This window comes from Python bivittatus, unplaced genomic scaffold, assembly GCF_059951505.1.
Source record: "Python bivittatus isolate LINGU-HERP-01145 unplaced genomic scaffold, Pbiv_v1 ctg000700_np1212, whole genome shotgun sequence".
Classification (NCBI taxonomy): domain Eukaryota; kingdom Metazoa; phylum Chordata; class Lepidosauria; order Squamata; family Pythonidae; genus Python; species Python bivittatus.
The window spans coordinates 76,876,854-76,899,060 of NW_028277098.1; the positions used below are offsets into that span (position 1 = coordinate 76,876,854).

At 41.9% G+C, this 22,207-nt stretch overlaps 1 protein-coding gene across 3 annotated transcripts; it reads left to right on the plus strand.

The window, feature by feature from the left end:
- The first annotated feature begins 1,112 nt into the window (after window positions 1-1,112).
- TGIF2 (TGFB induced factor homeobox 2) lies at window positions 1,113-22,077 on the plus strand. 3 transcript variants are annotated; one of them, XM_007436602.4, is made up of 3 exons: window positions 1,113-1,397; window positions 4,327-4,565; window positions 18,728-22,077. In XM_007436602.4, exons 1-3 carry the CDS (start codon window positions 1,379-1,381, stop codon window positions 19,310-19,312), a joined length of 843 nt encoding a protein of 280 aa, XP_007436664.1. In that variant the 5' UTR covers window positions 1,113-1,378; the 3' UTR covers window positions 19,313-22,077. The 3 variants fall into 3 exon arrangements, with proteins under 3 accessions (XP_007436664.1, XP_007436663.1, XP_088009858.1); XM_007436601.4 differs by lacking the exon at window positions 1,113-1,397 and adding an exon at window positions 2,266-2,447; XM_088153732.1 differs by lacking the exons at window positions 1,113-1,397; window positions 4,327-4,565 and adding an exon at window positions 11,701-11,927.
- The last annotated feature ends 130 nt before the right edge of the window (window positions 22,078-22,207 follow it).

The following is a 22,207-nucleotide window of genomic DNA, read 5'->3' on the forward strand; positions in this document are numbered from 1 at the left end:
AAGATGCCAGGATAGAAAAAGCTCCTAATAGAAGAGAATGTAGCTCAGGGTTGAACTGTGGAGTCCTTGGTGCTCTGTGAGCTGTTTCTTGGTCTCTCCTTTGTGGAGACACACCAACTCTCCTTTGATGCTGGGACCTGGAGGAAGAACTCACTGGAGTATTGTTTAAATATTTTGTTAAAAGCACACACCTATAGCAACCTCATAAAACTTTAATTCACATATTTGATTCATACAAAGACTCCTTGATCTAGTACAGAAATAATGTTAACAACACTTAAGGCTGCAGTCCCAAATCACTTAGTCTGAATACAATGCCATCAAGTTTAATGGGACCTATTAATGAATACATCAAGAATTAACATTACTGTGCATTCAGTTATGACCACGGGCAAGATTTGTACTGTAGGAGTTTTCCATTGCTGCTGCTGCTGCGGTTAGATCTTTATGATTTGGGACTTCATCTTAATTGAAAGAGAATTTTAAAATCCCCTCTATGCAATATTCCTTTATACATTGTTTGTTTATTTCAATTTATTCATTTTACCATTATTTCTGAGGAATCACAATTTATCCGTCCTTCTCCGCTAGGCTAAAATGTGGTTAGCGTGTGGTTCAGTGTGTCAGTCTTGAGTGGGTTCTGCACAGGACTACAACCTTGGCGAACAGGACAGGAAGTTATTCTATTTCTTACATGATGAAGAAAGAGCAGCTTTTAAAGAAACCCTGGACCGATGAGGAAAAATCAGTGGGAGGAAACTTACAGGCAAATTTTCTTTTTGATTATATGACGAAAATCCTCGTGTTGTCATACGCTTTTGATCAGCAATCTGCATATCATTCTCGAAAAGCAGGCAGCGGGGGTGCGTGTGTGTTTAAAATGCAAACTTAGTTTGAATAAAAGTTTTTCAGGCGTGCAACTTGCACCTCCTACTCCAGGAGTTGCAGCTTCTGTTTTTGTTTCTTCCCTGCCGAGTCCCACCTTCCGCCTGCGCCCCCTCCCCCGCATTTCAGATTATCCTGGGGAGGGGGAGGAGACCCGCGCCCTCCTTAAACGGGCTGCCCCCGCGCTGCACTCTGGATGCGCGGAGCCGAGCAGTCACTGGAAGAGGCGATCTGACGTCAGCCGGAGAGGTAGTTTCCAGACTGAGCTGTCAGACCGTGTAGCAGGTTAGGTATTAAAGGCACATCTAAGAGCCCCGAGACCCCTCCTCTTGAGCGGCCTGCGCCCACACAAAGAAGCCCCATCTCCTCGTCCAGCGAGGATCAGCAGCATCAACAACTAGTGCTCGCGTCGGTCAAGCCTCGGAGACAAACACTGCCGGGAGCGCGGCCGGGAGGGGAAGGGGGGGGAGTGGGAGGCAGCGCAAGGAGGAAAATGAAACCGTCGAGGAAAAGTAAGTGGCCGAGAAGTTTCTCGAGTGTTGGGTTTTCTCCCTCTCCTCCTCTCCTTTGGCTGGATGAAACCCATTTTTGTTTTGATCGCCAAAGCGTGGCGGGAGCGCACGCAGGCTGAAAGCACCGGGCAGAGAGTTCGGGGGCGTGCAGCGCGCCTCTGTTTTGCCAAAGGCACGCGGGGGAAGTTTCGCGTGCGTGTGGGCGTAGAGAATGGAGCACGTCCTGGAGAGACCGGGTGTGTTTTTGTGTGCGCGACCGTCTCCGGCGCTTGCAAAAGCTACTCAAGTTTGCCAAAAGTGGCCCTGGGGAAGAAGCGGAGATTGAAAAGCACGAGGGAAGAGGGGAGGAGGAGGAGGGCGACGGAAAAATGCCTTCCAAGCACTCAACTGTGCCGGGGGGCGAGGGAGCGAGGAAGGGAGTCTTTTGTTCGGCCCCATTTAGGACAACGGTGAGGGAGGAAAAGCAAACCAGATCCAACTTTGTACGCGCAGAAAGAAAGGCAAGATCCTGCGACCACCTGAACCTCATTGATTTCTTTAAAATACTTTAAGAGGTTCTTTTTCTTTACTTTTGCGTGTTTTTCTTTTCTCCCAATCCCAAAATGGCAACTTTCCCAATTTTCTCTTTGGCAAACTCCTCCTCCTCCCCCCCACATTCGTATATTGCTCCCTCCCAACTCACGAGGTTTTGGATGTAATTTTATTTTCCAGAAAATTTGTTTTTTTCGCCCCCTCGCTGATTTGCGGAGCTTGTAAAATGACAGCTAGGGGGGGAGATGTGTTTGGTGTAAAACCGGGGTAACGCGTGCGGGGGGAGGGGGTGCAAGTTCCTGTTTCTTTTGGAACAAAGAGAACTCTGTCTCGGCATCTGTCACTCAGGGCAAGAGACACCGAAGGAAACTTTTTGTGTGCGCCTTCCTCAGTCCGCTCTTCGCCGCCAGTCCTTGGGGGCCCGGGAACCCTTTTATCCGGGAGGGGAAGGTCTCGGCCAACCCCCAGCCTTACCCCTTGGTCCCTCCATGGAAGGGCTTCGGAGGAGGAGAGTCGGGGGTAAGAGCGGCGATGTAACAGGCAGAAAACATGGAGTCCCGGTTGTGTGTGTGTGCGTGCGTGGTGGGTAGGGATTTAAAGAAAGAGTTGGGGGCAGGGTCGAGCTGAGGTTATCTTTGCCCTCCACTTTACTTTCTTTTCCTTTTTGGAAACTCCTGCGCCTAATCCCTGTTCGAGCCACTGCTAGTGCAAGGAATTCGGGGAGTTCGATCGTGTTTGGAAAGCGTGCGCTTCTTACTCTGTAGCAAACTTCTGACATCTTGAATTCAAACGGAAGAAAAAAGTGTTATCGGTCTCCCCCCTCCCCCCCCCCACCCCCCGTCCCTTTCCGCCCCTCTTCGGGGCTGGTTTCAGTGGCATTCCCTTTGTGTAGGAATGGACACGGCGACTGCCGCTTGTTGCCTTTTCAACTTCCTTTCTGCTAGCTTTTGGCATTGGTGGGTTGTCCTGTTTTGTTTTGTTTTTGGTTGAAAGTAGGCGGTTTGGCGGAAATATAAGCCGATCAAAAAACGAGGCTTTCGACCCGAGTCTCCTCTGTCCTTCCTGTATTGTTTGCATTTTTAATGGTTCCCCCCCCGCGCTTTTTTTCTTTCTGTGGGTTGGATTGTGCCGTTCCCATGTGCAGCTGGTGGTGGGTAGCTCAGGGCTAGGAGGAAACGGCAGCAAAAAAGAAAAGAAAAGGCTCCTCCTCCTCCTCCTCCTCCTCCATCCCTGATGAGTTACAGACTTAAAACAGAAGGGAGAATGCCTCCCTCACGTACCCAGCCACTCCTCTAAGCCCCGTGGCGCTCGGTTGCCTGCAGGAATAGGACGAGGATCCATTTGCTTTTTTAATTAGGCACAAAGTCTTGCCATTTTATCTTGTTGTGGCGGGGGGGGGGGCGCAGAGAGAGAGAGAGGAAGAACGAGAGGGAATCGGGTTTGCATTTCAATGGACTTGAATTTGCCTGCTGTTTGTATGCCCGCTTGCTGGGGCTGGATCCCTACGTGTTGATCTTTGAATGCCTTCCTCCAAACAAACTCGACCACATGTCTGGAAAAGGGCAGTAAGCTAGCCTTGAGCAAACTGAAAGTCGATTGTTTCTGCGGACCATTCCTCCCCCCCCCCAACATAGGTTCTCTCTGTCCTTCCCTCCCTTTTTTTCCCTTTTGAAGTGGTGGAGAATGCTGGTAAATGTAACAATCTGTACTTAAGGGAAGAAACTTTAAGAACAGGATGTGTTCAGTCTTCAGCACCCTCCCAAAGCAACGTGCACTTTAATAATATCTTAGTATTTGGGCTCTGTTTCATCTGAGTAGCTGAAAATTCCAGTCCATGTGGGGCTGTTTGTCTTTCCTTGAAAGGTTTTAATGAATGCATTTTAGTTTTATATAGCAACTCCAGTGATACATACGCACATACACACAGAAGAATGAGGGGAAAAACTCCTGAGGGATAAATGCTTCTTCCTGAAGACTATGCCATAAAAGGATCCAGTCATCTCACTGTGGAGAGATGGTTAGCTGGGTCAAGAGTTTGCTATAAAAGAAATGGGCCATATTTTGAAAAAAAAAGTTATTAACTTGCTGTAAAACTTTAATCTCTAAGCAAAGAAATTGCTGCCGCTGCCTCTTAAGAGTGTTCTTTATAACAGAGAAGGTGAGATTCTTAGCATTTCAAAACTGAGGAACACAGCATTCTGTCTGTTTGATAGAGAGTGATTGGATAGATCTAGTCATGATGGCTTCCTTGACCTCATTAATGTGAGATTTTACATCCTATTTTATTAGAATGCAAGGCTGTCAAGAAAAAATATGGGATTGCTCCCTACACCTTCAGAAACTGGTCACACAAGGATGCCATATTTTTGCATGTAACATACACTTCTGTTGCTTCCAGGTTTGAACCAAGACAAATCTGCCAACAGTTCCACAATGTCTGACAGTGACTTTGGGGAAGATGATGGGAGCATTTCTCAGGACCCATCCCAGCCTGGCAAGAGGAAACGAAGGGGCAATCTCCCCAAAGAGTCTGTCAAGATTCTGCGGGAATGGCTGTACGAACACCGGTTCAACGCATACCCTTCGGAGCAAGAGAAACTCAGTCTTTCAGGGCAAACAAGCCTCTCTGTTCTACAAGTAAGAAACTTCCCAGAAGGTTGCCCTGAAATTAAGGCGGGGGGGGGGGGGGAATGAGGAGGAGGAGAAAGCTGGTACAATGGAAAAGTTCCCAAATAACAGCCCTGGTTATATGCTTTCAGATTCCTGATACTAGTTGGCTTCTATTTACAGAATTTAGCACCAAAAGTTAAACTTCAGGATTCCCATGCAGATTTTTTTTGTCCTGCTTTCTTCCTTAAAAGGTATATAGCCTCTTATTACTAGCATCAGGTCTGCAAAATGCCTACATTTTGTGTATTCCGAGGAGGAAAAGCAATAATATTTTTCTGCCTCAGTAATGTTTGGTACATCCTGAAATGTGTTCTCTATCCAGCTTGATCTTTCCTAATTAAAGTAGAAGGTTTTCATTACTATTGATAAATATTCAGTGTAAACTTACTTAGGATATAAATGTTAGAAGAGAAGGATGTGTTTACAGTAGTTGGTGCTTAGGTCTAGTACTTAATAGCTTTCCCTCATTGAATTGATTAGTTTGCTGTCCAAAAGAAATCTAAGTATGGCGTTGGTAATGAATTTATGATTGGGATGGTAGAATATCTAAGATTCATTAGCAGTCCTGTGCTGCAGCATTAGTGTCGCTGGTGGAATTAACTCCCGTCCTATGCTTGTAGCTTAGTTGTGATGGGATGCTAATACAGAATGTGGTTGAATATTCAGTGATATTTCAGAAGTTAGCTTCTACAGCCAAACTATTCAGTGACTCATTAAATAATCAAACATCTGAGGCCCAGTACTCCATGAGGTGGGATATTTCAAGCAAATGTTGAGATCTGGTATGTAAGATGCATCCATTCTTTAACCCTGGCTAGGATTTCAGTGGCACAGTCGTCCATCACAGAACCTCTACTAGACTAGAAGAGGGTAAAGTGCTACAGGGCAAAATCATAGGCATTGATTGAGCTGTCTTTGCAGAACCAGAGGCATTATTAAACTCTCCTGTTAACGTTGCCTTTAAAAATGACTTTTTATGATCTTTGTGACTGGAATACAAAATAGTGGGGAGAGTAGATGTCTGTGATGAGATTTTTTTGACCAGCAAGTAATTACAAGGAATTTTTGGAACCTATAAGCGGATTTCATTTTATATCTAACTGTATTTAAGGTGTGACTTGGCCAGCCAAAGCCATATTAATTAAGGCTGTACAACGCTTCAGTTTTGAAGGCAAAAAGGAGTGTGAACGTAGCACCTGCCTGCAACATGTGCAGGGCTGTGTGGCAGCTGCAGAGAGCAGATGTGCAATCCATGAAAAAGGATGTCTGCTTTAAGGAATTGTGGAAAGGTGCTGAGTGTGTGCCTTTGCAAGCTCTGAACAACAACTTTTTCTTCACATCTGAAGGGACAGCCTTACTTTTTGTGTGCTTTCAAGTCAGTCTTGATTCCTGGTGACTGGACCGATCCATGCAGTTTTCTTGGCCATATTTTTGGAAGTGGGTTGCCATTACCTTCTCCCTAGGACTGAGGGAGAGTGGCTGGTCCAAAGCTGCTCAGCTGGGTTCATGACTAAGGCAGGACTGGCACTCACAGTCTCTTGGTTTCTAGCCCAGTGCTTTCAGCACCAACCTGGCTTTCAGAGCCTGAGTATCAGGATACAATGAATTGAAAACCAAATAAAATGGCAGTCTTGCCCTTTTAAGTGGCTGTTTTTGTGCTTGTTCTCTTCCTTTTCTCTTTCAGCTACATTGTGGCCTGAGATTTAGGGTGGCAGGATGTGGGCCTAAACAAATTGTGGGCTCAGTTCTGGGAACCAAGTGGTCCAAAGATAATTCCTTTTATTTCCTCATCATAAATTTTTCTCTATGTGTCTGTGGTTATGCTGGGGGAGGAAGGTATGTAACTTAGAAATTAAGGGAGAATGCTCTTATCAAATCCAACCCAGATGCAAGCAGTTTCAGCTGAAATGCAGGCAGTGACACCCCCTGAACACCTGATCTTAATTTAGCTACTTCTTTTTCTGAAGACTTGCATCCTGCGACAGTTCCTAATATGCCTCCTCCTTTCCTTGTCACCTTACATTTTAGCAACTATGTGCTGATCTTCACTCTCTGCAAAATAAACCTCAAAATAAGCCTAACTTTCTTGTGTAATAAGACCCTTTCAAGGCTGTCCTAAGATTGTTTTTAAAGAGTTGGCCAACATAATAAACAGCAAATACTGTGGCGGCTTCAGTCTAGTGATATGGGGATAAGAAGGCATGAATTCTACCTTGTAGGATAGGTGGGAGCTGGCAAAATAATAAGTGTACAGTTAAATGTTCTCTGCTGTGGTACAGCTTTTTAAAAATAAAGCTAAAGAAGTACATCTACATTTTGAGCACACGCCCTAGAAATTATTTTAAAGGCATTTTTCCAGATACCTGGACATTTTAATTTTCTGGGTTTGCACCAATGAATATTGGTTTGAGCCAACAAAGTAGAGACTGCCCCAAACTAATTTGATGCCTAATGGTTATGTGGATGCGTCCATGTAGATTTCTTGGCAACAGTGCAGAAGTGGTTTCTGATTGCCTTCTTCCAAGTGGTTTTGTTTTGTATTTTTTTTTAACTTCTCAGCCTAGTCCTGGGATTTTCAGCTGATCCTTGGTCTATTTTTGTGCTTGACTGGTTCAGAATCCAATGTTGTTGCAAGAAATAATTATTTCACTTCTTGTTTTATGCTCCAAAGCAGTAATTTTATGTTTTCCAGAATGGAGTGGACAGTAACTTGGTTTTCTTTCTCTGAGCAGAATCTAATGGTGTGGAAAAGCAGGTTCCATTGATGGAGGAAGAAGGGGGCAATTTCTGCTCTTCCCTAAAACACTCTTATCCTCAGGATGTGCTGTATAAAATAAATTTGCTGTTACTAAACTTTACAGAGTAGACTTCGAGAGTACAGTGAGGACTTGCTAGGAGGAACAGAAGTGAAAATCCTGTTATGTGAGCAGATTTAGGATTCTTCAGCATTGGATTCAGTCTTTGGTGCTTAACAAACATGTTACCATTTTGTAATGTAGGTGAAATGGCGGAATCTTGAGTTGGTCCATAATTCTTGTGAGCCATCCAGCCAACAACTGTATTTACTTTAATTTGTACCCTGTCTTTCTATTGTTAAGGGGCCAACATGGCTGAAAGAGGAAATGAATTGAGCTGAAACCTTCAATCCAGTTTAAACATTGCTGAACAGAAAGGTTCAGCCTCCTTTCTTAAAAAGGGAGAGAGTGGGAGGCTAAGTGAAACTCCTAAGGGAGTGCATTCCAAAGATTGGGAGTGATAGAAGGGAAAGACTGCTCCTTCAATGCCCCCAGAATGGCCTCTGAAATCTGGACAGATTCATACCAAGATAGGAGACCTGTCAGTTAGTCAGGTCCTAAGCTTCGGAGGACTTCAGAGGTTAAAGCCAGCATCTTGAATTGTGCCTTGAAAGCACTCATCAAATAGAAAGGTCTCTCCATAGGGGTATAATGTGATCCCCAACTCATGCAATCTGTTAGCAACCTGGCACCTGAATTTTGTACCCATTGAAGTTTCTGGACACTTTTCAAGGTAACTCATTGCAGGCACTGAAAATTACTTGATAGAGCCACACAAACTAAAATGCTTCAGGCACAGACTGGTATATTACCAGGGCAAAAGCCACATTTTATTTCTTACTCTGCAGTAAAACCTCCCCCCCCCAACTGAAAAGAAACTGATTAGATCATGGTTTAAAGTGCTAGCACTTCCTGATGGGTTATTGCAGGAATCCAATACTTTAATCTTGTTCTTCCAGTATTAGTCATATTATACTGGATTACAGAAACTTATGATTGTATAAAATAAAGGGTGGCCTAATTTGTTCATGATACAGATTTTTAGTCTGGCCATCTTTATAAGTCACAGTAAGTTTCAGGCCTGACTTAATAAATGAAAGTGGGTACAAGCATGCTAGTAGGATATCTGTGGCAGTGCATGGAACATTCTCCCTTGTTATGTAAATGGGAAAAAAGACTCTATTGATTATAGTATCCTATAGGTTCCCAAAGTGTAGGCTATGGTCAATTGCTACTAAATAAATTGGAATCTCTTTGCCAACTTTTAAACTCTGATTTAAATTGGCTTTCTGTAATGACACTCCTGGAAGCTGTTAGCCACAGCCTGCAATTTGGATTTCATATGACTATAAAACTTATGAAGATTTTCTCTAGCTTTTGCCATTTTGTGATGAAGAACCTTTAGAATGAAGCTTTTTAAAGCTGTTATCCTCTCTGCTAGTTGGCAAGTGAAATCTTAGTCTTTGGTGCTTGTGTGAGTTGGGTGGCTATATAAATGTGACAAATAAATACATAAATAAATTTGCATTCTCATCCTCTGGTTCTATGAAAAGGATCTATTGGGACTATAAATAAATAAAGATAGAATTAAGGTTAGGTATACATAATCATGCTATAATTTGGTTTATTTGGGTTTGACTTCACAAAATGTATGAAGCCAGCTATTGAATTTTGCAAATTATATTTCATGACAAATGTTTTATATGATCCCAACCAATTGTAACCTGTTTCATAAACCATGGTTAAGCCACAGCTTAGAATAATGTGCAGTTAGGGTTAAATTAGCTGTTTCGTGATGTGCAAGTTTATATTGGAAGACTTAAAAATGGGCAGTGTTTGAGCTACTTATGCAAACTATATGACAAAATTCTTAGCTTTTAGAAAGATAAGCAAGAGCTAGCATTGTATTATGTATAACTTGTATACAATGTATAACTTGTATTGTATTATTCTAGACTAAACTAGTAAATCAATACAGGTAGTCCCCAGGTTAAGAAAGCCCAGTTTACAGATGGCACATAGTTAGGAACGGAGCCTATTGTAGCAAAATTCAAGTTAAATACACGATGGTTCGAGTTAATTACACAATACTACTTATACAATATTATACAATAATACTGTTCTGGCTTACGTATAAATTCGACTTAAGGACAGACCTTGGGAACGGAACTCGTTCTTAAACTGGGGACTACCTGTACCATTAATGGTTTATGCTGCTTGATTTGCTAGGAAAAAATAAAGGCTGTCATCTCAAGGAGCTTACAGTTCCTCAGTCAACAATAAGAAAAAGCACAAGGTACAGATGAGGAGAAGACATGTGAATGTGGGCAGATTCTGTTACGTTTATTTAAAATTTAGCTACTGTCGAGAATATGAAATAAAAAGAGCAAGACAAAGGTTACACGAACAAGGTATGTTTTGAGATGAGACTTGAAAGGAAAGTGGGGTAATATATGACTCCTTGTAAAATCTTGCTGTATCGATTCAACTTTTAGCTTCCATTCTGCCTGGCAAATCTTTCTGTGATCTCTGTATTCCTTCACTTGCTTTCTGTTTAATTTAGATCAGGTTTTAGAATAGCTTTGGAGCTGTGATAAGAAAAATGAGCTGGCCATCAAGATTATGTACCTCCAGTAAAAGCAGTCATTTTGTGTAGGATATAAACTCAGATTCAGAGTACTGTATGATAAAACTTGGTTCTGGTTGGCCTACCTTGTTTAAAATCTCTTCTAAGATGGAAGAGATGCTCTGTGGACCTCCTTCTCCTGGTCATGTCCCAGCCACCACTATTTTGTAAATATACAAGGCTGTCGGACAAGAAGGTCCCCACTTTTTTACTCATTCGCACCTATCTGGGTAAACGCTGACAATAAGCTACTTCTTCTGTCAAGTCATGGACTGTTTCCATTGGCCAGAAGGGGAGCAGCAGTCAGTCAAATCATCCTGGTTGAACAGCATAAAAAAGATGCCATTTGTTCTTGTTAATCTTACTCCATTTCTGGAGTCTCCCATTAACCCACTGGACCAAATTAAATCAATCCATAAGATGCTTTTCAGTCAAGAATCATAATAAAGTTCATTGGATGACAGTATTACCTATATATAAATCTAACAAGACCAAATTTTGGATACAGAAAAAAAAATGTTTATCCAGTAAACCTTTGCTCATAATTGGACTAATGGGCTGATGTGATGTGCATTTTGTGTCTCTTCATGTGCTAACTTTGGCAAAGGAAGAGGGGGAAAAGGGAATGCCTTTTGCTTTTGGAATGAGAAAGAAATCTTGGAGTTGGGATGAAGCAGGCATTCCTACCAATGGGAAGTCATACTGCAGCTTCAGTGGGATGCTACTATTAATGCAGAGCTTTATCTGAGCAAGAATCCAACCAGTTAACTTGTAGAGTTAAGAGTTAATTGGCTTGACTTTCCAAGATAGCCAGGAGCCCCACAATGTTAGTGCACACAAGGGTAGTGCAGATCTCAGAGACTCATCCTAGCTGTTGTGTGTATTTAACTAACTTTGCCTCCTTGTCTCCGAGCAACTTGGTATCTCATAGTCTTGGAGACTTCCCCAGTCTGGGAATGGGAAGAAAGGGGTTGAAGCCATATCTGAATATCTAAATCCTGCACTTATTGACAAATAGTGCAAGATGAATGGATGGAGGAGAAACATTCTTTTTCTTTTAAGACAGTTTTTCTAAATGTTAATGGGTATCAAGGTGATTTTCTAAAGCTTGTGTTCTATTCTCCATGGCCAAAATTTTAGGGGCCTGACAGGCTGTCTTTCATGTAAATCTCATTGTGTCTATTTCTTTGGTTCAAAACATTTTTTTTAATACATTGCTACTGACAATCCTGTTGGATTTCAGATACTTGTTAGCCTTAATTGTTTTTAATGCTGAATGCTAAACAAAATACATTTCTGCTTAGGAGGGAGCACAAAGAAAGAGGTGTGAAGGCCAGAGGAAAAAGTGGAAAACATAATTTCCATTTTTTTTCCATCCCAGGGGAAAAAGTGTTTCATTTCTCCCCATTTTTTTCCACCTTTGTCTTCACGACTAGAGAAAATGAAAAAAAGGCAAAGAATGTTGTGATTGAATGAAGAGAGATACTCAGATTGTTTTCTGTTGCTGAGCCTTGTGAAAAGCACACAGTGCCCCTTAAAACTGCTTACGATCTGCATCTTCACGCACTCTCTCTTTTATAGCAGACCGCTCTCCCCATATAACTGGGGTCACTTGGGTGTCTGACTTGCTAAGTCGCCAGTAGCACTCCTGATGATGTTCTGAGCTTCCTTTGACAGTTTGTTCCCATCTCTCCCCACTGACCAAGTCTAGCCCTCTCAGCTGGATCTGACTGCACAAGAATGCTTACTCTGTTCTGCTCGGCATGCTGGGAGTACAAATACTCTGATAACAAGTTGCAGCTCTTACTTGTAGGCAGAAAAAGAGTTTGCTTGCTGCAAACTGTTGAGATAGTCAAGGTCACTTTTTGTAATTCTAAAAGCAGCGTAACTGGATCTCTCTCTCTCTCGGTACGGTAGATGTGTGTGGGTGGGATTGAGCATAACAGTAAGTAAAAATTCCATGTCGTGGGATGATCCCCTTGTTTCATGCAGCGGAGTTTGCATTTCAAGAATATCCCATCTTGCAATTTGTTTAGCTAGGTGGATTGAGAAATTGGTCTCCAGATTTGCCGTTACTGCTGAGACTTGAAAGTAAAATAACTCCTCTTTATTTTGGAAACCTTGTGACTTGAGAGTGCTTATAATAGGAGAATTGGGCAGGGGTGCTTTTAATATATTAGAAAAAAAGTATAGTGGGTGGTGTGGGAAGATTCCACCTTAGCGTAACATTTCGTTGGCACTGCCATCGTAGCAACTTCTTCCATAGTCACCTTCCATGAAATACTGATCTAATGCTATGGGAAGGGGTAAAATATATAGGCAATTGGCCACTTATATTATATTGTACTATCAGCCTTTAATTTCCTGCCAAATGTTGCTGGTTCATTGTCTCATAAGTGCAATGCCTCAAGAGCCAAATTTACAGGAATCTAGATTTGAGATTTAAAGCACATTTGGTAGATGTTTCTTTGGGGAAAGCTTGAGCATGTGTATGCTAGTGTCCTGATTTCTCTAAATCATTTTTTTAAGACTGCGGGAAATAAGTTTTGTTTCTCTGTAGCAAGTGTAGGCGTTTGCGCTTGTGGTATATGTGAAGTAAGGGGGAGAATCAACAGTGGGGAGCTGATGACTGCATTGATGGCTTCTTGACAGTAAAGGAAGAGGGACCCGGGATGAGAGTTCAATTTAGTTACCATAAAAGTTGTGGCATTTTCTAAAAACGTAAGCACATATTTGTAACATAGAAGAAATGAGCTGACAGCCAATTTCTTATTTTGAGTATTGGCCACATTTGCCAGGGTTGTGGATGCTTTAAAAATGATTTAGAAAGTTTATATTTTATATCAGTAAAGCACCTTTCTGCTGCCCATAAAGTAGCCTGATTTTTTTCAAGCTTCTGTGGAAAAAGAGATACTTTTGCTTTAAGAATTAAGAGTATTTTAATGAGTGGATTCTTTGTGAAGAAGCTTGAAAAAAATGGGCTGCTTCAGTGAATAGCAGAGAGGCACTGCGCTTGTCAAGCCACGTGCCTGGAAACTCAGAATGACCAGTTCATCTTCAAAACTGCATAGTTTTGAAGGTTTATGTCTTTGTGGCTGCATAATATAACGATACAAGAAGTGAAAGGGAATTTTGTGGTAACGTGTGCCCCTGAGGGAATATTTTACAGAGCTGTTGATTTGCAAAAGATATGTCAGTCTGCTTGATTTATATTTCCATAATTGTTTTCTTTGAAGCATGCATGCATTTCCATTCTGCTTTCAAGAGGAGAAAAATTTTATTGCACCCTAATATATGTATGAAACAAATTGCATAACTAGCTGCTCTGCCTCCCAAGATACTGTAATTTGCTTCTTATGGCATTACATAGGAATTCCTGCTGACTTATTGGCAGTTGATCCATAATATCACTAGCTGGCTAGATTGAAATATGATTGATTGTTTCAAAGGATGCAATTGTGCATGCTTCTGCTGTTCAAATTTGTATGTTGGTGGTTTACCACTGTAAGCAAATATAGGGATTCTGTAGGAGTTGTTCAAATTTGAGATAGCTTTGGGAGTACATAAGGAGCTGTACCATGGTTATTGGTACAGTTAGGTTTAGTATGTTGGAAGAAATAGAAAATCATAACAATTCTCATAGAAATGATATCATGCCTTTTCATATTTGCAGCCTAGGAGCTGCAGTCTCAATACATTTGGAGAATGCGAGGGTTAAAAAGAGTCTGAGCTTCAATTTGGTGGACTGATATCCTGTATCTAGGCTAGCTTTTCCTCTGACTTCTTTTTTTATTATTTTTTGCAGAAGCAACTCAGATTCTTGAAAAAAAAAAAAGTCCATTGTTCATATTGTAAATATTCATGACTCTGAAAGAAATAGTCTGAAAACTAACTTTCCATCTCATAAGGGAGTTGATGTTTGTGTTTCACTCCTTGCTTTTGGAGAGTCTTGGCCTTTTATCCATTTACTGTCCACTTGGGTGGGTTTAGTGGATTGATGTCCTGCCATCTGCCATTGGTTGGTACTCAGGTGGCTCAGAATTCTATGATGTGAAAGCAGCTTTGAGCTGGGAATATATTTGTAATTTCAGGAGCCTGTGGTGAGCACTCTCACAAAATGGCTGCCATGGAAGACTTGGCTGTTCACAAAATGGTGGCATGATGGCAGGCCAGTCACAAACAATGCATTTACTAGGTGAAATACCTCTGAGGCCAAGTGCACTATATTCATATAAAATAAACATGAAATCAAAGTGAGGAGAGTTCTCAACTCAGGATTTTCGAATATATATAGAAAACTTGCATAAGCACACTGAGAGTAAAACTAGTACATAATACAGTACAGCAAATTCAACATAATCTACTGACAAGAGAAGGGAAGAAGTTGACTCAGCTCAGACATATAATAAGATTCTGTGTGTAGGGACTGTTCCTTTGCTTTGCAGCCTGCCAGCTTCCTCTTTGATGGAAATTAAAGGAACCCTTTTAAAAAGTTAGATGGGCAGAGAATATGGTGAGAACTTAAGGGAAGGTGTTTGGGGGCATGTTGATGATCCGGATAAAATGTGTGATGAGTAATGTTGAAGTCTTCCAGAAAGTAATACCATTGATTTATATCAGCCAGTTAGCATGCTCTAACCCTCTTTTGTCTCCCTGTAATAATTTAAATTGGCTTTACTTACATCAAATTACCCTCTTGGGAGGGAAACCACCCAGATGTCATGTAGGGAAACCACTACATGATGTCTGTAGCCTTCCTCAGTCTATCTTTGAGAACTTGGGGAATGGAGATCCCATTGCATGAGGAGGGACCCATCATGGGGAATCCTGGTCTTACATACATAATATACAGAAATAACCTGCTTTGAGTGGGTGGGTGTAAAATATTTCTGTTCTATGCCAGAATAAGAACTATTCTAGTCCATACAGTGTGGTAAGAATAAACTTTGCTCCAACCAGAGGCAATTGTAGTTTTATAGTACAGGGCTCTTTCTATCAAATGAAAACTGGGCTTTACTCGTATGTATCTTAGTGGATCTGCAAATGGTACACTCGTCTAAGTATTCTGTGTCCCACAGTGACCAGTTAGATGTCTTCAGAAAGTTCATTGGTCTGGACTGGAGGATAGTAGCACTTTTTCACTATTGCTACCTAGCAGTTGGCATTTAAGATACGCAAGAGTTAGTTTTGCTGGCTGTGTTTACCATTGGTAAATTGTGTTAGCCATTGGTAGCCAGATTCTTTCCTGTATTTGTATAGTCCCTGTTTAAAATACCTAAATTGGTGTCTATCACCCCTTCTGATGTTATGTCACACAGTTTGTTTATTTATTTATAAATCAAATTTATATGCCGCCCATCTCACTACATAGGTGACTCTAGGCGACTTACAAATAACCATAAAAACAGTAAAAAAAACCTTACAAAAACTAAGTTAAAAGACGGAAAGAGTATCCTCAAGTCACCAGCCACCCTAGTGCTGCGAGCCCCCATTGGATCCCCAAGCTAGTCAGCAGAGCCAGGTCTTGTGCTCTTCCAGAAGGCCAAAAGAATGGGGGCCAATCTCATCTTGTGGGGGGGGGGGAGAATATTCCACAGGGCAGAGATGATGGCAGAAAAGGCTCTCCTTCTAGGCCCCGCCAGTCGAAATTCTTTAGCCAATGGGGTCCATAACATGCTCTTCCTGCCAGACTGGTAGCTTCATGTAAGAGTGTGTTGCAATAGCCCATATGGGAGATGGCCAGGGCATGAGTGACCAAGAGAAGGGCTTCCTGATCCAGGAGAGGGTGCAACTGGCACACAACACAAAGTTGAACAAAGGCCCTCCTAGCCACGACTGCCACCTGCTTCTTGAGCAGGAGTTGTGAGTCCAGGAGGACCCTCAGATTATATACCAGCTCTGTCTGGGGCAGTGCAACCCCATCCAGAACCAGAGATGGTAAAACCCCAGATATGGAAAAGCCCCAAACCCACAACCACCCTGTCTTACCACAGTTCAGTTGAAGCCTGTTTTTCCCCATCCAGACGCCCACAGCCTCCAGACACCATGAAAGAACATCCGTAGCATCACTTAATTCACCTGGGGCAGAGATGTATAATTGAGTATCATCAGCATACTGATGATACCTCATCCTATGGTGATGGATGAAGCCAGCAGCTTCATGTAGATGTTAAAAAGGAGTGGAGAGAACACCAAGCCCTGCGGCATGCCACAAAGCAGGGGCTGCAGGCTAGACCTCTTGCTCACTATCAACACCGATGGGGACTGGCCTTGGAGGAAGGAGGTGAACCAGCATAAAACTGTGCCACCCACCCCCAACTCCCGTAGCTGACCCAAAAGGATAACATGGTTGATGGTATTGAAAGCCGCCGAGAGGTCAAGAAGAGGCAGGATGGATGCACTACCCCCATCCCAGTCTCACCAGAGATCATCTAAAAGTGTGACCAATGCCATTTCCATCCCATATCTGGGCCTAAAATCTGATTGGAAGGGGTCCAGATAATCTGTTTCATCCAGGATCCTCTGGAGCTGCAGTCCCACCACCTTCTCTAGCTCCTTCCCCAAAAAGGGGAGGTGAGAAACTTGACAGAAATTGTCCAGAACAATGGGGTCTGCATTCTGTAACCAAGGACATTGTCTTATGAGTCCTGAATTACCCCAGGTTTAGTTGCACTGAATGAACACGAATTCTACAAAAACCTTTCCGCTATCTAAACTTTCCGCACCATTCGCAATCTTATATAATTCTAATATATCCCCTTACCCACTCTTATTCCAAGGTCAAACCCCCTAATTTCTGTAGTCTTTCACATCAAGTTGACCTTGGCTGATCTCAACAGCTTAGCAAGGAAATGCCAAGGATGTTGGCTAGATTGGCTAGATGGAAACAGTAACCTGGAAGTAGAGGAGACATCTGAAAATTGCTTAGATGTGTCCATGAAGTCACCTGGTGTTGAGCTTGATTTGAAGAAGGCTTTACTGTTGAATAAAGGAATTGCCTTATAAGTTTCTTTGATCTTGAACCAGTTAAGGAATGATAATCTCTTTGTAGATAAATTTTATGAAGCAAACTTTCTGTAGACAGTTTTTGTTTTTACAAAACCAGCCTTTGTTTGAAAGTAATAAAAAAGTTGCCAGATTGGAACTGAAGAGAAGTAGACTGGAACTTTGAAGGTGTGTGATCATAAGGTAGAATGTTCTGGCCAATACAAAGGAAACCACCAACATACTTTCTATTCACTTTTGAACATATCTGGCATGAAAAAAGGTATGCCAGGAATCTTGGAAGAAATCTTCTGTGCTTTACCCTGTGCTGGTTGGGCAGATCCCAGCTTGTAACACAGAAAAAGAGAAATTCAAATGACAACTGAATAGCCCTATTCTTGCCCCTCAAAGTAAAGACAGGTGGAAGGAATGCAGGATGTTTTAAAACCTGCACTGTTTGTCTTATAATCATGATGTTATAAACATACAGCCTATTTCTCTTCTGAGCTTCACCTGAACTGAAGTGTTTTGCATTTTCTTTTGCAAAACTTCTGTCTGTTACGAGCAATCATGAAACCATTTTCAGAGTTCTTAAAGCTTTCTTGGGTGCACAATAAATTGTAAATGGCTCTTGTTAGTTAAATGTCTTCTTTGGAACTGGTGGAGTTTTATATATCCTTGCTTTGAATGTACGCATTTCAATGTTCTTTGCCACTTTTTGAAAGCGCCTTGAAAATGTTCAGTAGCAGTCCCTTTTTGGGGTATGATGAAGGGAGAATAGTATGTATGAAATAGGGAACACTAATCACCAAGTGATAGTTGACCACAGTGTCTCTATGATGGTTTTGGAAATGATCTTTTGTATAGTCCTGCCCAGAATAGATTGGCAGGAAGGGGAGGGATGTGTGTTTGAGAGGGAGAAGGACCCTGCTATGCCTGTATACAAGCAGATAGTTTTTAAACAAAATTTGATTTACTTTTAATTAAAAATTGCATGAATTTAATACAGTTAAGTTGATTGTTTCATATAGATTTAATAAGTTCCCAATGTTTATCACAATAAAACATTTCTAGGCTGAAAATGGTTGCATGTCAAAAATAATGGATGGGTCCAGGGCAAAAATGAATAGGGTTTAACTTACCTGTTCTTATAAACAGATAATACTAAATAATTTTCCATTTATCTCCCAATCTAACCTGCCTCAGAGAGCTGTTGTAATACAGGTAGTCCCCAGTTTAAGAACGAGTTCCATTCCCAAGGTCTGTCTTTAAGTCAAATTAATATGTAATTACCAATTCTGGATCAGTATTAATGTATAATGCTGTTTAAGTAGTATTGTGTCATTAACTCAAACCAGTGTGTATTTAACTCGAATCATTGGGTATTTAACTCAGATTTAAACTGTGTTCTTAACTGTGGATCATCCATAAACTGGGCATTCTTAACCTGGGGACTACCTGTACAAGAAAGAAAAACAACGCAGTGCTGCTGAATTCTCTCCACCCTTTCCCTTAATTTTTAAATTTTTCTCTCAGCTATAGTTGTTAAATGTTCTATTCAATTTCTCTGTACAGCCGGTAATGTTTGCTCCCATTCTACTGGTAGAAAGTGGGGAGAGAGAGAGGTAATCTCCCCACCACCACCACCCGGGATTTGAGTTCACAAGGGTCTTCATCCAGCCTCAGGTACATCTAATGCCATCCTTTTGATATTTCTCTTCCAGATCTGCAATTGGTTCATCAATGCCAGGCGCAGACTTCTCCCTGATATGCTGCTAAAGGATGGCAAAGACCCAAACCAGTTCACTATTTCTCGCCGAGGCACCAAAGCCAGTGATGTGGCACTTTCCCGTGGAGCGGCTGCAGGTTCTGGACTCTTGATGGTGCCTCCTGCTGCTGCAGCCACTACATCCAAGGTGCTCTCCATGTCTGTGTGCCCCCCTGTGATCTGCCAGACTGCTCGGCCTTTGGCTGGCAATTTGACTGTGATGACCAGTGACCTGGAGAAACGGCCCATGCTCCAGCGGGTTGAGCTGGAATCCCATCCCAAGCAATCACAGATGAGTGCAACAGGCAACACGCTGGCTCTTCTCACCCGGGCAGATGCAGCCAGTCCCACCAGCGGACTCTTCAACACACCCCCTCCAACACCACCTGAGCTCTTTGGAGAGGACTTCAGCAGCTTCCAGTTGCTGGTAGAAGTGGCTCTGCAAAGGGCAGCTGAGCTTGACTCACAGAAGCTGAGTGGGCAGCTGCCTCCATCACCACAGAGAGAATCTTCTCCTGCTCTTTCCAGAAAAAACAAGTAGCTTCCTGCAGCCTCTGGTTTCCTCTCGGAGGCAGTCATTTCTTTTTTCCAGGATTTTTTTTCTGTTGGCCTTTGCAGCAAGAGCTCCCCTGTTAGAAGTTAATGCTGTGATACAGTTTCTTCTCAACCAGGAACCATAATGGTGGAAGCCTCCATTGTTTTGGCTTTATGCTGCCAGCTCACCTTGGAAACAAGGCACCCCCAACTTTATCTAAACACACTCTTCCCTCAAAGGAGGGCACACTACATCATCCTTTGTGTTAGCATCATGCTATGGAGCCAGTCAGCATCTCTCTTAAGCCACCTGGAGGAGGTTGTCTGCTCAGGGGTTCTTGACTCCAGGCCGCTCTTGAAAGGACCCAAAACTTGAACATCTTCTGAGAAGATGTAGTTGCTGGTTGATACTTTTATGACACTTGACTCTTTTTTAAAAAAATACTGTGGAGGATTTAGGCAGTAGTTTGGACTTACTTCCCCTCCCCTCCCCCCAAATTTTCAAAGCTCACTGACATGGACTAGGACAAGAAAGATGTCCAAGGCAATTTATCAAAAACAAATACTTTTTTTTTTCCTTTTGGTAACTGAAGACAAGCAAAAAGTGATTTCAACACCCTTGGCTTTCTGATGTATTTTTAATTTTCTTGGAGGGGGCAGGGAAATGCCCCCCACCCATTTTTTAAGTTGTACCATGTTGTAGCATATTGTTGATCTGGTGTGAATAAGTGGCTGGTCCTTGCATCACACCTGATGGGAGTCTCCCATAATGAACAAATGAACTGGCAGCCTTTAAAGTTTGTGGCATTCTTCTTTCTGTTGGGCAGGAGGACCAATTGAGCATCACCTTGTGAATACTGGTGCCAGTAAAAGAAACAAAAATATATGGTGCTGTTGGACGATCTACTTTAGGTGCTGGCAGAAATTTAGCTGGTTTTGTGACACAGTGTGTGTTCTTCTGCCTACTCTTTCTTACATTTGTCCTGATAAGTACAGTGATAGAAGAGAGAGAGGACTATGCCGGCAGAAGGCTAGCCGTAAGCCGTGGAGAGGGCATTTCAAAGGTGTGGAGGAGTAAGAAACTAAAACAAAATTTTCGACTGTGAAGTTGCTTTAAACAGTGCTTTCTCCTTTTTAATTTTGGACATGAACTGTATTTCTGTGTGACTTTGGAAATCTTACAGCATCTCTTATGGATGTGCTGACAAAACTACCTATACAAACAAACAAGGGCGCATTCTGACTTGGGTATTTTTGTATCCTTGCTTTCATCATGCTGAATGTAGTTGCTCCTTTGCTGATGGAGCAAGGGTGCCCTCTCATGGCCAAGAAGGGAAGTCAAGCAGAGTCAGGGCTTCCATTCCGCACGCTATTCTATCACTCCCATGTGTGATGTTCATGTGTCCCGTATATCTGTAGCCTTGATGGACCCAATAATAGTTTATTGTTGAAAATTAGAGAAAAGGGGTACACCTTGGATTTAGGTGGAGGGAAACCAAGGCTTGTCTGTTGATCAATTAGAATGCAGATCTTTCATTGAGTTATATCCTCTTTTGTCCTGAGATCAAGACCTTGCAAAAGAATGGCGTACCCTGGGTGATAGGATCATCCGCCTCTTTTTGAATAGTGCTGTTTCACTGTAAATGTAAGTTAAATAGTGATCTATTATATACACCTATATATCTATCTTGAGAAACACTAATTTTAGAGGGTGTTAGCCTAATTATTATGTTGCATGAATAGTAAAGATAAAGCCCAGCAGAACACAACCTTTCTCAGATATCTTTGAACCAGGCATAGAAGCCGGTGGTTGATTTCATGGGAGATTTTGGGAGGAGAGTAAATGGTTTGTAGGACAACTGGAACCCAAGTGGGAGGCCTTATGGCTTTTACCAATGTTGAGAGTGCCTTCCCCCTCAACCTTCCCCCTCCCCCCAGAAAGTGCAACTAAGATAAGTGAAACCCACAATTGCTGCTGGACATAGTCTTGTCCATTCCCTTCTCTTTTTGGTGCTCTTTGACCATCAGTCCCATGTCATTGATGGGACGTAGTGAACTGTGTCTAGAGAGCTGCCATTTCAATCCAAAGTTGTCTTTAAAATAACCCAAAGGTGGTTTTTTCCTCTGTTAAAAAACCCACAGAGCTGCCTTGAAAAGAGCTTAAGCTGTTCATTTATTGCTATTTTGTTTGAGGGCATTTATCAGTCTTGTGTCCAGTTCTCATCCTTATTGAATTCTGGATGGTGAACGTATCGGTCCTTTGATCTTTTTTTCAAACCCTTTTAAAAGGAAACCACTAAGGTTTCATAGAATGTGACAGCAAGATTTCATTTGATTATTCTGATTGTTTGGAATTGGGCATTATTTCAGTGTACTATTGAAATGGAAATTCCTTGAACAGCTGAGCCCCAGGTCCCTCTTAAATATACCTTCGGCTAGTAACCTACTTGACTTTAATGGTACATACATCACTGATTTCCTTTAGAATGGGACCAGTGTGATTAAGTAATACACAGGATATCTAATGGGCTGTAGAAAGTGCCTAAGCAGATCTGAAACTTTAGCATAAAAGAAAATTTAAAAATCCAGTTCCTGCAATGCGCTGCTCTTGCTATACTGCTGTACTTTGTCCTAATGATGCAAAGATATTGTTTCAGGTGGGATGGGGACTTTGCAAGAGAGAAAATATTCTTTTGTCTGAAGTTTATGGAGCAGAACTACTGTAAATAACTTTTGGATTTTTTTAATCAATAAAGTTTTTTAAAAAAAAGATACCATGCCTTCAGTACTGAAACTAATGTCTGAATTGGATGCTATGAAATTGGGTGGTATGAAAAGATTTAGTTTTAGCACCATTTTCATTTTGTTTAATAGACTTTGACTTCTACAACCTGAAACTTCT

Excerpts from the sequence above, each read along its gene's own strand:
- TGIF2 (XM_007436601.4), top strand. The coding sequence starts at position 2,417 with ATGGAAGGGCTTCGGAGGAGGAGAGTCGGGG. Across the intron at positions 2,448-4,326 it reads TCGGAGGAGGAGAGTCGGGG|GTTTGAACCAAGACAAATCT; the intron begins GTAAGAGCGGCG and ends TGTTGCTTCCAG. Across the intron at positions 4,566-18,727 it reads CAAGCCTCTCTGTTCTACAA|ATCTGCAATTGGTTCATCAA; the intron begins GTAAGAAACTTC and ends TTTCTCTTCCAG.